Source organism: Mytilus edulis, chromosome 8 (genome assembly GCF_963676685.1).
Source record: "Mytilus edulis chromosome 8, xbMytEdul2.2, whole genome shotgun sequence".
NCBI lineage: Eukaryota > Metazoa > Mollusca > Bivalvia > Mytilida > Mytilidae > Mytilus > Mytilus edulis.
Window position 1 is genome coordinate 8,097,252 of NC_092351.1, and position 16,276 is coordinate 8,113,527.

At 31.5% G+C, this 16,276-nt stretch overlaps 1 protein-coding gene across 1 annotated transcript in view; it reads left to right on the forward strand.

Moving 5' to 3' along the window:
- The window catches only part of LOC139486726 (ubiquitin carboxyl-terminal hydrolase isozyme L3-like), a 75,124-nt gene that overhangs the window by 53,989 nt on the left and 4,859 nt on the right, over positions 1 to 16,276 (forward strand). Inside the window, exon 6 of the mRNA XM_071271653.1 lies at positions 10,190 to 10,248. Coding sequence (XP_071127754.1) covers positions 10,190 to 10,248 — 59 coding nt within the window. The remainder of the gene's footprint in view (positions 1 to 10,189; positions 10,249 to 16,276) is intronic.

Here is a 16,276-nt window from a genome sequence, read left to right on the forward strand (position 1 = left end):
ATGATATGTCATATTTTGAAACCAAAATGTTATAAAAAATATAGATTCATTTTCAAAAACTTTCGAAAACGTGACCTGACCATCGTTGACTGACATGACCAACCTCGACAATGACAGGACCAGATGAAATTGCTAATTTCTCTTTTATTGCTCAAAATATTTTTCTGAAATTTGAAATATAATAAGATTTTATCATTTGATAAATAGATTTAAGAAAAAAATTAAAGAAAATATGTAAGAAACTTTAGAAAACGTGACATGACCAACTCTGATAATGACAGGACCAACTTCGACAATGACAGGACCAAATAAAAATGCTAATAACTTTTTTATTTTTCAAAAGAATTATCTCAGATTTGAAACATAAAATTATATGTCACATTTTGAAACATTTATGTTATAAAAAATATAGATTTATTTTCAAAAACTTTCAAAAACGTGACATGACCATCGCTGACTGACATGACCAACCTAGACAATGATAGGACCAGATGAAATTGCTAATTATTCTTTTATTTCTCAGAATATTTCTCTGAAATTTAAAATGTGTGAAGGTTATACCATTTTAAAATATATAAATATAAGAAAAAGGTATAAAAAGCTTGCTGAAATGTGACCTGGTTAACGTTGTCAATGACAGGACAATCCTCGACAATTAATGACAGGACCAAATAAAAATGATATTAAAATTATGCATAACATTTGTTAGAATAATCCTCTCAAATTTGAAATAAATTAATGACAATTTAGACCATTTTGCACATCATATAAGAAAAATATAGAGAAAAAAAACGTATTGAAAGCTTGCGGTTGTGTGACCTGACTAACATCGACTATGATCTGGCCGATGAAAAATCATAATTTCTTTTTTTTTTTTTACTGAAATTGTTCAACTCTGATTCATAATTAGTAAGATATATCTTATAAATTCAGGAAAATATATTTTTTGGTGGTTTAAAATCTTGACCTAGCTACTAAACGTATGTTGGCGGAGAGTCACAGGACATGCAGAATCACAGAACAAAAAGACACGAATGATCACTATATTTAAGAAAGAGATCTTGAAATATCTATATGTTATTACATATAATCATTTTATAGTTTAAGAGATAGTTCATTAAACCAGAGACATATAATACATGTCTCTGATTAAACTATAGATAAATTATGATTTATTGAATTATCATCATAATATTTCTTGACATCATGAAGCCCAATTTAAGCCGCTTTAGAAAGGTATCAAACCTTTTAAAGTAGTCCGTGAAAATGTTTGCTTCAGTATATCTTATGAAAATATTTAAAACTACCAAGAAATCATGCATGCAAGGGTCGGGCATACTTCAAGAAATGTTTATTTGTTTATTATGAGGGGGAAAAAACTATCAAGATATACCCTGCATATACTCAAGCATACATGGAAATAATTATTTACTGTTCTGAAAATATTAATAAAACAACGACATGAACTATTATGTGATTTTAATTACTGTCATCACAATCTTTATTGGATTTATCAACTTATTTATGGCTTATGTCACACCTTTTGTTTGTTACCTTATAATTGTTTTCAGACGTGTCAGATTATGACCGGTAATCATGCAATATACAAAATATTCTGAATGAATGAATGAATGAACTTTATTCTCATAAACCAAATACATAGTTGCAGAGAAGATATTACAATAATAGATATAACATATATAAGATATATTTTTTAGAAATAAAAAGTAAATTTTAGCAAATTCATCTGGTCCTGTCATTGTCGAGGTTGGCCATGTCAGACAGCGATGGTCATGTCACGTTTAAACTTTTATGTTTCAAAATATGACATATCATTTTATATTTAAAATCTGAGAGAATTCCTTTGAAAAATAAAAAAAAGTTATTAGCATTTTTATTTGGTCCTGTCATTGTCAAAGTTGGTCTTGTCATTATCAGAGTTGGTCATGTCACGTTTTCTAAAGTTTCTTACATATTTCTTTAATTTTTTTCTTAAATCTATTTATCAAATGATAAAATCTTATTATATTTCAAATATCAGGGAAAAAAATTGAGAAATGAAAGAGAAATTAGCAATTTCATCTGGTCCTGTCATTGTCGAGGTTGGTCATGTCAGTGAGCGATGGTCATGTCACGTTTTCGAAAGTTTTTGAAAATAAATCTATATTTTTTATAACATTTATGTTTCAAAATGTGACATATCCTTTTATGTTTCAAATCTGAGATAATTCTTTTAGAAAAATAAAAGTTATTAGCATTTTCATTTGGTCCTGTCATTGTCGAAGTTGGTCCTGTCATTATCAGAGTTGGTCATGTCATGTTTTCTAAAGTTTCTTACATATTTCTTTAATTTTTTTCTTAAATCTATTTATCAAATGATAAAATCTTATTATATTTCAAATATCAGGGAAAAAAATTGAGAAATGAAAGAGAAATTAGCAATTTCATCTGGTCCTGTCATTGTCGAGGTTGGTCATGTCAGTGAGCGATGGTCATGTCACGTTTTCGAAAGTTTTTGAAAATAAATCTATATTTTTTATAACATTTATGTTTCAAAATGTGACATATCCTTTTATGTTTCAAATCTGAGATAATTCTTTTAGAAAAATAAAAGTTATTAGCATTTTCATTTGGTCCTGTCATTGTCGAAGTTGGTCCTGTCATTATCAGAGTTGGTCATGTCACGTTTTCTAAAGTTTCTTACATATTTCTTTAATTTTTTTCTTAAATCTATTTATCAAATGATAAAATCTTATTATATTTCAAATATCAGGGAAAAAAATTGAGAAATGAAAGAGAAATTAGCAATTTCATCTGGTCCTGTCATTGTCGAGGTTGGTCATGTCAGTGAGCGATGGTCATGTCACGTTTTCGAAAGTTTTTGAAAATAAATCTATATTTTTTATAACATTAATGTTTCAAAATATGACATATCATTTTATATTTCAAATCTGAGATAATTCCTTTGAAAAATAAAAAAGTTATTAGCATTTTTATTTGGTCCTGTCATTCTCGATGTTGGTCCTGTCATTATCAGAGTTGGTCATGTCACGTTTTCTAAAGTTTCTTACAAATTTTCTTCTTTTTTTTTTTCTTAAATCTATTTATCAAATGATGAAATCTTATTATATTTCAAATTTGAGATCAATCCATTGAGAAATGAAAAAGTTATTAGCATTTTTCATTTGGTCCTGTCATTCGGTCCAGTCATTAGTGTAACCCCGAAATTGTCGACGGTTATCGGTAACGGAAATGAAAAAAATCCGGAAATCGTAATTTTTTCAAAAATAACAAAAATCGGGGCGGGAAGATTTCAGAGGGGCGGGCGGGGATGAAAATCTATCAATTAATTTTAATTGGCCTTATGCTGATATTTTACCCCTCGCTATCACTCAGGGTTAAATATTTGACAAAAAGGGCCAACCCGTGGTAAAATCACGATATATTCATACCATGGGTTGTTCCATTATGCCGATATTTTACCCCTCGCTTTCACTCACGGTAAAATATTTGACATAAAGGGCCAACCTGTGGTAAAATCAGGATATATTTATACCATGGGTTGTCAGCAGACAGTCTTTCTGGTGATTTGTTTAAGATCATCTGATGTACTGATTTATTAAACCATCAGCCGTCAATATTTATTGTGCATTTTGATTTGGCCTAATTTATCATTGGGTCCTATTTTTATGTTTTAATGATTTTTGATGTTATGCTTGTTCTGCATGGGCTTTTCTAGTTAAGTGAAATGCTTCCTGCAATGAGTTTGGTCTAGAGTGTACCTGATAATGGTTTATATCCCTTGACACCATTGGTCTAGAGTGTACCTGATAATGGTTTATATCCCTTGACACCATTGGTCTAGAGTGTACCTGATAATGGTTTATATCCCTTGACACCATTGGTCTAGAGTGTACCTGATAATGGTTTATATCCCTTGACACCATTGGTCTAGAGTGTACCTGATAATGGTTTATATCCCTTGACACCATTGGTCTAGAGTGTACCTGATAATGGTGTATATCCCTAGACACCATTGGTCTAGAGTGTACCTGATAATGGTTTATATCCCTTGACACCATTGGTCTAGAGTGTACCTGATAATGGTTTATATCCCTTGACACCATTGGTCTAGAGTGTACCTGATAATGGTTTATATCCCTTGACACCATTGGTCTAGAGTGTACCTGATAATGGTTTATATCCCTTGACACCATTGGTCTAGAGTGTACCTGATAATGGTTTATATCCCTTGACACCATTGGTCTAGAGTGTACCTGATAATGGTTTATATCCCTTGACACCATTGGTCTAGAGTGTACCTGATAATGGTTTATATCCCTTGACACCATTGGTCTAGAGTGTACCTGATAATGGTTTATATCCCTTGACACCATTGGTCTAGAGTCTACCTGATATAATGGTTTATATCCCTTGACACCATTGGTCTAGAGTGTACCTGATAATGGTTTATATCCCTTGACACCATTGGTCTAGAGTGTACCTGATAATGGTTTATATCCCTTGACACCATTGGTCTAGAGTCTACCTGATATAATGGTTTATATCCCTTGACACCATTGGTCTAGAGTGTACCTGATAATGGTTTATATCCCTTGACACCATTGGTCTAGAGTGTACCTGATAGTGGTTTATATCCCTTGACACCATTTGTCTGGAGTCTACCTGATAATGGTTTATATCCCTTGACACCATTGGTCTAGAGTGTACCTGATAATGGTTTATATCCCTTGACACCATTGGTCTAGAGTCTACCTGATATAATGGTTTATATCCCTTGACACCATTGGTCTAGAGTGTACCTGATAATGGTTTATATCCCTTGACACCATTGGTCTAGAGTCTACCTGATAATGGTTTATATCCCTTGACACCATTGGTCTAGAGTCTACCTGATATAATGGTTTATATCCCTTGACACCATTGGTCTAGAGTGTACCTGATAATGGTTTATATCCCTTGACACCATTGGTCTAGAGTGTACCTGATAATGGTTTATATCCCTTGACATCATTGGTCTAGAGTGTACCTGATAATGGTTTATATCCCTTGACACCATTGGTCTAGAGTCTACCTCATATAATGGTTTATATCCCTTGACACCACTTGCGAGTATGGTCTTTAGGAAATGATGATAGTCCGTCGGAAGGGGACGATAAATGGCTGAACCATTTTAAGAGAGAGTCATATCTCTTGCACGTAAAAGACACCCTGGTAGATTTTGAAAAAGAGCAGACTAATGCCGCTACAAGGCAGCACTCGCACCCGCAAAGTGGAAAGGGATTAATATAAGTTGTAACAACTTGTTTCCCAATCCACTATAAGTAAATATGTTAAAACTAATGGTATATTACACACACTGAAATATTTATATGTTGTGAGATATAGATAAATGTGCTAACCTGAGTGCATATAGTTTTACTACTGGAATGGAAAGTAGGTTTATAATCAATAAGATGGTTTTATATTATAAATTAGGAAAGAAATATAAAAAAGAAAGTAGAACAAAAGGATAGGAACATCAAGTATCTAAAGTTCCATTTTGGAAATTATTGTAGGCATATATTCTACTATTAAGGCTAAATGACACAGTTCAGACAAAACACTATTAATCAGAAATTTTCCAAAAAGGAAAGAATCTCAACAATATTACTTATATTGAATATATCTGATGCCAACTTTATGACTCATATACCTTTGTTAATTTGATACAATTTGTGAATTTTGTAAAATTGGTTAGCCACAAGCTAGTATGGACTATTAAATACAGATAATATAAGCACTATATATTTCTTATTGCTTTTATTTGTATCATAATGTATTAAAGCATTACTTTATCCAGATTTTTTTTCAGAAACTCATCTAGAAATTACATCTGATTGTCTTCCTTAGCAACATGTACAGAGGACATATCTGTCTGCAACACGTACTTAGACTTAAAAACTTCTATACATGTGCAATTGACCAGATTTTGATTTCTTTTTGTCAACGATGAGCAATACTTTGGATTTAACATCATATATTTTATGGCCCACACTCTAGATTGAGCATTCTCTGCATAGAAAACATTTTATCTGAAATCAATTGACACATTGGTACATAGTTTGAAAATGGTTTACCACAATTTATTGAATTTTAAACTTGCTGAAACTTTAGTATTAATTTTTTGTGCTGACACATTGTGAAGTAATCAACAATCAATCAATCATACTTGCTTAAATTTTACTAGCAATATACAATATATTGTCATATACCAATATAACACTATATGCACAATTATGGTACTTGGTCAAATAATCAGTTTTTCACCCTTTTTTGGTCATGTTTGAAGATATTGACTTGATATTTGTTATATAATTTGCACAGGACAAGTTGAAGATCAAGTTAACATTTTGTTTAAGTACATTATGATTTTGTACCCGATAGGGGACTTTGTATTGCCATGTAATACACTCAGAATGCTTGTTTATTTTCTACTTTTTGTAATTTGGATATACATTTGAGCATGCTACAAATAGAATATGAGAATATGAGTTCAATCAGTTAACATAAAGGAGTAGGTTGGGTAAGGTCCTAAAATGGCCCCCTGTTTTAGCGTAAATTTCAATTTAGGATTTTAAGTGACCAATATCACAAGAAATTATAGCTAATACAATGACTAGATAGGAAATAAGCCATTTTGTTGAAAATTTACGTTCCTGCGTTTTATGATGACGTCACAAGTTGTACTCTTATTGATTTTCCACGAAAAAATTAAAAAAAATGGCTAAATTTCCAAAGATTATTGGACAGGAAACATAGAGCACATACGTCGACAACGAAGTTCTTTTAAAATAATCTTTGTTTGTGAAGATATTTCACATGTCTTATTTGAATATTTAGTTTGTCTAAGCCTGCGCTCTATGTTTCCTGGTCCTGAATATGGTTGAAATTCAGCCGATTTTGTTAAATTTTACTAAAATCTCATATTTTGACCTTTTTGGGATGTAAAAATCAAAGTGTTAGAATTAAACTTTGACAAAAAAAGTTCAATTTAACTTTCTCACACATCTTTGTCAACTTGAAACATTTTTTGTCTTGTAACATTGAACTTTATAATTGGGGCCTAATATGACCCTTACTGAACTTACTCCTTTGACTGCTGATGCTCCTTTAACAAAAGTATGGATACTCACAAAACCTTGATTTTAGTACTTTATAGTTAGTATTTGTACTCTAAAGATCCAATATTTAGATCTTTGATTATTTGACCATTGACCAAATAGATATCTAGAACATTTGACAATAAGTTAATGTTTTATCAGATGGACTATGAGGTATTTGAGGAATAATTACCTCCCTTTCTGACTAAGACTTTCCCTATATAAGTTTATAGCTGTCGTTGATGCATAGGTTTTATGACAGTTTCTTATTGCTGACTTTCCTTTATTTCTAGTCTATAAATTATGATTTATTTGTCTATACATTTAAGCATTCACAACTAAAAGTTTCCAGAATATATTCTAAATAAATGTTTATGAATAATTGCTGAGATAAGTTGAGAAAGTGAGGCATCAACCCAGCAACACTAGATAATTAAAAAATATGACACAACAAGTGCATGTCCTTTTATAATCAACACTGAGATCATTCAAGTTCTAAATCACCTAGACAAGTTTATAGTTTGTATATACCCATTGGTGGCCTTCGGCTGTTGTCTGCTCTTTGTTCGGGTTGTTGTCTATTTGACACATTCCCAATTTCCATTCTCAAGTTTATTAATATAAGGAAAGATTGCTGTTTGCATCACATCCAGTGGCAAATATCTGATGCATTATTATTATCAGGATAAGGTTAAGTGTTTTGTTTTTATTGGTTGATATATCATGTTTAGGGTACTGTGTTCAACCAACCAGAATAACATGTAGAAAACAACATATGTTTGCCATATTCAAGCTCTATGTTGATAATGTGCCGTTAAAATATCATTAATTGCCTTATATATGATTTAATGGTTTGAAATATGCCTTTGTAATACTATTAGAAATATAGTTCTCTTTTATTGGTATCTTCTTTGGTAAAAAAAGGTTAATTGTTTAGTTATAGTATATGTTTGATGGTTAACCATGGTCCACTTACAAGTTAGACAAGATAACCCTTGATTAATTGACTTGTATTGATTCATTCCAACACGCAGTTTTCCATTCACAAATACTATGCAAATATCTTCTATATATAGCCTAGTTCCTGACAGTATTAAATTGGTATGGATTTTGTTTAGTTCTGAGAAATAGATAATTAGATTATTTCTTTCTTTACTGTGGTGTCATTCGTCATTATCAATGAAATGCTTCTACAAAGATTTCAGTTTACGATACTTCAGGGCAAAATTTAAAACTGACCTGCAATATTAATTCACAATAAATAAGAAGAAACTTCTTGAAATAATTGTTTGTTTTGTCTATGGAGGTGGTTAATAGTTTTATATCATAAATGCAGAATTCCTCGACTGAGGTTAATACTTTTTTTTTCTCATTAATATTTAAGAGGGAAAATAACAAATTTTACCAAAGTTCAAGGGTAGATCTAACAACACTGACAAATGCAGTCACAAAGACTAACATAGACAACTGAAAACTCGGACTTTATACTGAGGATTTCCTTGAAATATTGCTTTGGTAACTTATTATTTGGACCAAACTCTATTTAATAGTCGGTTACAGGTATATGAATCACGCTTCAAATAATAGTCTATTCCAAACAATTATAGTTGAGCCATCATCGAGGCAATCTTTCGGCTTGAGATCAGGATGAATTAGTTTTGTATATTGCTCTCGGCTGAATTGAATTATAAATAAATTGTCGACTACCATTAAGGTGGCTCGCGGGTCTTAATCAAAATTTTATTTTAATATAGGATTTCGCTATATTTTTCTACAAATGAACTTTATCATATACTTAATAGAAAAATGAAATAATAAGATGAGGTCACCGTTTATTTACGCTCACAATCTGTCTTCGAAAGAAGAATACATTTTAGTAAAGTTTACTTTTTTCCTGTTAAACTAATAGGAGAAAAAAAGGAAATATCGAAATAAAAAAAGAACTAATATCGCTCAAATTTTACAAAAGTTGAGTTTCAGTACAGCTTGTTTGAAAATGATAATAAAAAATATGGGTCACCGATGAGTTAAAAAAGAAATTTCAATTTTAATGCCAAAAAATAGCATTTTTGCACCAAAGGGAGATAATTTGGAGCTTTTTCAATGATATATACATTTTAAAAGTCATCTGGGGCCAACACAAATTGATATTTTTGAATGATTTTTGTTCCATATGATAAAGTAACATCTATTTAAGGTAATAAATAAAATTTGTAATGAAAAATAACTTATAATTTTTTTACGAAATCTTTATACCCTCAAGCCTCCTTAAGCATGTGTTGACCTTGATTTTACAGTCCAATTATCCAATTTCATTACTTATATTTACTGTAAAATGTTTGTCTTTTATGTCTTATTCATATTTTCTTCAAATAATAGTGAAATTATACATAAGGTTGGGCACAATTTCTTACAGACAATGATATTCCTTATGTAATAGTGTTTGGGATAGAGGCTGTTTCAATTTGGAGGTTGAACAGTGTGATCCACATGACATGTTTCTAAGCAATTCCCTAGACCTTCTAAATCCCTAACCTTCTATCAGCCGACTTTAAGCAAATGGAACTATTTTAGATTTCCACATAAAAATTTCAATCACTTGTAAAATTTTAACCAATCATCTTGCTGAAAATCTGTATGGTCAGGTGATATTTTCAATAAGTTGGTGTATCTTGTCGTTCACAGATTTCAAACATAAATATGTAATAATGTTTCATAATAGAAAATGTGGTATGAGTGCCATTGTGGCAACTCTTCATCCAAGCCACAATTTGTAAAAGTAAACCATTATTGGTCATTATAATAGCCTGTTTTTGACATAATAAAGTGCCTGTTGTGTAACATGAATTCCAACTCAGAAAACAGACTATACTGGAACTCTCTAATGTGTTACAGGAATTTGAGAATTTTGGTTATAGTAACACACTATACTGGAACTCTCTAGTGTGTTACAGGAATTTGAGAGTTTTGTTAACAGTAACACAAGCCTGTCATCTTTATTACCCATATTTGTATTTCTGTTTCAGATGGTGGTTGTGATGGCCCTGTTTACCACAGTACGTCTAGTCCTGATACATTGTTGGAGGTTAGTTAAATATGGTATATCCTTTATTATTTCAGATGGTCGTACGGATGGACCTTGTTTCCATGGTGACACCAGTCCAGACACTCTGTTAGAGGTTAGAGTTGTTGTTGTCACACTTTATTTACCTCAACAAATTTGATGATGCGTTAGATTCTTTGACAAAGTTTTGCTTAATTTTATTTCATTTCAAATTATACTTTATTTCCAAGCTCTACCTATTTTTTTTCTTTTTGTAATGCATTAGAAACAGAATACAATACTTAAGGATCTACTTAGGTGATCTAATGTAAAATTAAATAAATCAAGAATTCAAAATTGATACTTTAAGCTGAAAGAGTTTTAATTAAGGATAAAAATAAGCTAAAAATATTGATAGGTTATGGAGCTCCTTTTCGAGATATTTGATTTGTAAAATATGATGGAAAAAGGCTGACTCTGACTTTTACCTTATATTTGCATAGGTCTTATATATTTGTGTCTCAAATAAAGAGAAAGAAAATCAAGAATTTGCTTAGATATTGTCAAATGACCTGTTATGAGCTATTAAGTCTTATGTTAAAAGATAGATAGATATGTGTTATGGGGCAAAATAATTTACTTTGTATTGTTTGGAAAAACACCAAGGAGTCTGAACATTTGATACTTATTCCAAAACCTCACCTAAGTACATCCTTAAGTTGAAGAGTTGTCGCTGTTGATTTGAAGGTTGTTGCCAGTAAAACTGCATTTGTAACCATCAAATCACCAATTGACCGCTAACTTAAATTTAACAACAGTACAGCTATCCCTCAACTAAAATTACAGTGACAGAAAAGGTTCATGTTTATGCTGTAATCAATTTCACACCAAAACAGAAGCAAACTGATCTATGCTTATATTATATTTTCAAGTTACCTTCATCTACATCATCTCTACAAATTATGAATTATAACAATAATGAATAATCTAAAGAAATGTTCAATGGATTTGGTTTCAGAACTGAGCATGATCCTTTTATACTGCTTCTTTGTTTTTCACTGGTTCTTGTGGGTTCAGTTTTTTTTCACGTTTTATTTTGGTAGAGGTGGTAAAACTTTATTTTTTAGTATAAAAATTTCTTGTAAAATAGGAATGTTTAAGAGAGTTAAGGCCAATTAAAATTAATTGATAGATTTTCATCCCCGCCCGCCCCTCTGAAATCGTCCCGCCCCGAATTTTTTTATTTTTAAAAAATTACGATTTCCGGATTTTGTTCATGTCCGTTACCGGTAACCATCGAAAGTTTCATATTATTCAAAACTTCCTGTTTCAAACTTTGGTTTTGTATTTCTTCGAGTAATCTAACGAAAATGATTAAGTCGACATATATTCTGCTGCTCAATGATAACATCAACATCTACCGAAAATAGAGATTGATTACGAGAAGGGCATGAAATATTCGGGTTATGAGTAAAACGATGTGTCTGAAAAACGCAAATCGCGGTATGTCACAAAAGATTAGAAAACCGTTCTTCTTTTTATTTATTACAATGTCTTTGTGTCAGGAAATTGGGCTGTAAATGATATCCAAAGCGCAAGAATCGTGGAACACACTGGTACAAAAGCATGACTGGCTAAAAGAAATTGACACAAGCACGAACTTGTTAGATTTATGACCGTATATTGAGCTAAACAGAAAGTCTACAAACATATGCATTTTATAGCAAGCCCTTAGTTTTACCTTAGATGGCTGTCGTTTTTTGTTGACAAACAGCAAACACCCTCTGTCCCAATAGCCTCACTTCATTATTTAAACAACAACTTCTTTTTGGTAAAGTTCATAATTATCTCAAGTTGCATCTTGGTTTAGCACCAACACTATTACTTTCAATACTGTTTGAGTTTTCATTTTATTCTGTACTCCTAACACTTGTGTTGCATACATTTGTACCAATACATTTGATTAATTGGGGACTACACAACATCGCTTAGAAAGCAAACTAAATTTGGTGAAGGTATAGTCCAACTGTCTGAAGAGAGCATTTCTCTACGTTTTTTAAGTTAACTTATAATAAATAGGATTCTAAAGTTTCAATTACATGTATAACAGTAGTTGCAAATCAGAGATATTCATTCAAGAGTTTGAAAAGTTATGTACGATTTCTTATGCATGTATATACATGATATAAGCTTAGTTTACACTTGCGTATACCCTCCTCGGTATGAAGAACTCGTCACAAGAAATAAAATTTAAAAAATAAAATCCTCCCACCCACCCCATTTTTTTCAAAAATCTGGATGAAAATCTACTTATTAATTTTAGTTGGCCTAATACTGTATGCATATTTGTTAGATTTCTGTTTGTATCTGTGTTTACCCTGTTCAGAGAGAGGATAAGGGTAAAATTTTAATATGACTATTGTACAATCAATGTAAGATAGATATAGCCAAAAGATTTAGTTTTTCCAGAGTTATGTCCCTTTGACCAAAAATAGTTGACCTTGTTCAAATTTTGTATTTTTTTGTAATCGCCTGTACACAAAACCTGGTACACTGTTAAGTTTTTAAATAAAGATGTCCATTTCATAAACATATTTTGTCCATTTAGTGGTTCCAAGATATTTGTCCTTTGACCTTATATTGAGATCTCTCATCACAATAAACTTTGACCTACTGTTATAAGAAAACATATGTAAACAGTTGAGGCATTTAAAAGTATATAGTCTTACCTAATGTATCACCTATGACCTGGAGGAAACTTCCACTGGCAAGAAATCTCAATGTCACCATTATATGTGGTTCTACACTGAGGGCATGATTCCGGTTTGTCTGACTTGTCAACCTGTCCCTTACTAGATCAGATAAGAATAAAATGCTGTCCTTTCCAAATCTGTAGTGTGCTCTTAGTTCTGTGTCAGTGTAGTCTAGGGTGAGTTCTTCTTTGCTTCTAAAAGTTCTTTCTTTTCTTTGAATTGGTACATGAAACAAGGCTAAGTCTAAGGCGGCCATCTTTAACGCTGCGTTAGGGGTTTAATCGAAGTATGTGAAGTGATTAAATTTAACACAGATTTAACGACTGCATTAAGCTTTAAAAATTTTGAACAACACTTAACAATTATGTTAAATTTAACGACTGGCTAACGACACTTTAACGACATCGTTAGCTTAACGACACTTTTGAACAACCGGGCCTTATTCTACTGGTACCATTCTTGTTACAGATCACTTTAGGTATCTTTGGAGATTTGAAAGTTGATTCCTATGTGTTAAGGACCAATTATTTATCTTTTGTTATTGTTGTATGTCACCTATGGTATGAGGTATCTTTTGTGATTGTTATTTGTTAGTTGATTCCCATGTGTTAAGGCCCCTAGCGCCTGGTTACATGTCATTTAGTGTATCTTTATGGATTGTGAGTTGATTCCCATGTGTTAAGGCACTTAGCCCCTGGTTGCATGTCATTTAGTGTATCTTTATGGATTGTAATTCCTACTGTTGAGGACCAAATATCTTAACTTGACCTCAACGACTTAACAGACATTTTTAGAACCTTACAATTATACGAGGTAAGCATTCTTTAGAATCAACATCTTTTAGTTCTTTGTCTTCAACACTTTTAATGATAAATTGTTTTCTACCATTTGTTGTAGTCTGGTTTGAGTGTGTTGGGATTGTCATCTGTCCGTGTTAATCTTTTACTTCACTAATGTATTGGTATAAAGAGTATTGTTCATGTGATCTATAGAGAAATTTTGTCTTGTCAGGTGTATTATTTTTGTTCTAAAACAATGGAGATTGAAAAATATCATGTTCTGTCTAATGTGTTCTCAGGTGCTGTTTTCTTATTCTGTGGCTAAAATGAAAAACATTGAATATATTGTCTTGATTTATGCTGTATGTTGCAACTTAAATTTTCAAGTACGAAAATGAAAAAATCTCTTGATTTTTTTGTTATTTTGCATAAACCAGGTAATCATCAATAAATGGAACTGCATGAATATGTTTATTTTATATCATTGCTTTTCTGTATGCTAGATATATATTATGCTATATATCTCAAAAATGAGTATGAGCAGAGGTTGTTTTAGGAAGGGTCCAGGGAGCCCGGGCCCCAAAAAATATGGATGATTATAGTCAGGAAATCACATGCATGACTGAAGCAGTCAGTGGGCTTATGAAAATATCTGGATCCACCACTGATAAGTTATCCTTTTACATTGTCTGTAAATTAACTCAGATATCGGAAGGCTAATCCAGATGCTGCATAGAAATGTTGTATGAAAGTGTAATTTTTCAGATCTACTAAAATGCTTCATACAGATGTCATATACTACAAAATTTTAATAGGTCATATGTCCATTGTTTTGACCTCATTTTCATGGTTTAAACACAGCTTAAAAAGTAAGTGTTTATGGTCAAGTGCATGTTTTAAACAACAACCAGCGAGAGGTAAACGTAATTGGTGTATTGAATAATTGTATGGCGTATCTGTCTGTCTGCCATTGGCTTCTGACCTTGACCTAAATTTTCATGGTTTATTGGTCAATGTGTTATGTTAAGTGTTTGTGATAGGTTTATTTCTTTGAATACTATTAGCAAAAGATAATCTATATTAGGTGTAAGGTGTGTGTACATGTATCTCTGGCAGGGTTCATCTGACTATGACCTCATTTTCACTATTCATTTATATAAAGGTTAAGTTTGCATGATACTTGTAGTTAACCCTTTATCTGAAAGACTTTCAACATAAATTTAAAACTTCAGAGGATTGTAAACCCTTTTCCTCAAGCATTTATAATTTTGGACTGTTTTCTTTTGGACTGGAGAAGTTTTCTATTGGCTGATACTTCATCACCACTGAAAAGAGTCCTTCATTGAGACAAGTCAAAGCATTTTAATGTTGAAATTGGTTTTTTGTTTATTACAGGTTATAGAAAATAATTGACTTTTGTTAAAATTCATCTTATTCAGCATTACTTAACTTTTTTAGTACAGGTGTTTGGTAGAGCTTTAAGTAAGCATGACATATGTTGTACTTCAGACATAGTAAATATTTGATTAAAAACCTTCTGTGCAGTGGCATTCTTCAGTCTAGTCTTTATAAAATTCATTCAAATCATGAACAGGAAGGGTTTTAACCCAATTATTTCAAATTATATAAAATTCATGTTTTGTCAGGTACATATCTAAAGCTACAGAAATAAGGGCTATAGGTGATTTCCTAGGTGTACAAGTTTGGTCAAACAAATGTAGTAATACATACATAGATAAACCAGGATAGATCATTTATTTGAGTGCATGTCGTGTGGAAAAGTACATCTACAGTACGCTCATTATTCCATTAACGAAATTTAAATCAATATAATTATTTATATTTTATTATCTACTGTAAAGTTCATATTGATTTTGGTTTTGACATTCTTTACTAAAAGATATCTTATTTCTTACATATATAAATGTCATAGTTTAGTACTTGGCATGCAAACATATTTTTCTAGTATTATTTAAAAAAAAGAAAATTTTCAGAATGGATTAATTTAGAGGAGTAGTAGCAGGAGTGATTTATAGTTTTTTGGATCTTTAGAGAAATTAGAATTTTAAATTTACTTTTTTTCATAGAAAATCTCTGATAATGAATTTCAATATAATTGCAAGACATGACTTTTTCATATTCCATTAAAATCTATTTTATATGAGGAACTCTTTCAACTGTCCCCCGATTCTTCCCCCATGTTCAGGCTTATATTGCATGTAAGCAATTGTTGACCGAATATTTTCTTTGTCAATTGTTGCCTTGAGACTCATGAAGCATATCATATTATTTCCTCTTACTGACCACAAATATTCTGGTTTATAGCTAGGCTTTATTCTTTCAAACTCTACTTGTGGTTAGCTATAATTACATACCATGTGATCCCTGCAGGTATTTATAAAGGTGATCTCCAACAGAGCAACATAGAATATACATCAAATTGTAAAACATAGATTTTATCATATTATATTAGTTGTTTTTTTATTATATTGGAAAGACACTAAGTACATAAAAGCAGTATAAAGATTCATATATGAT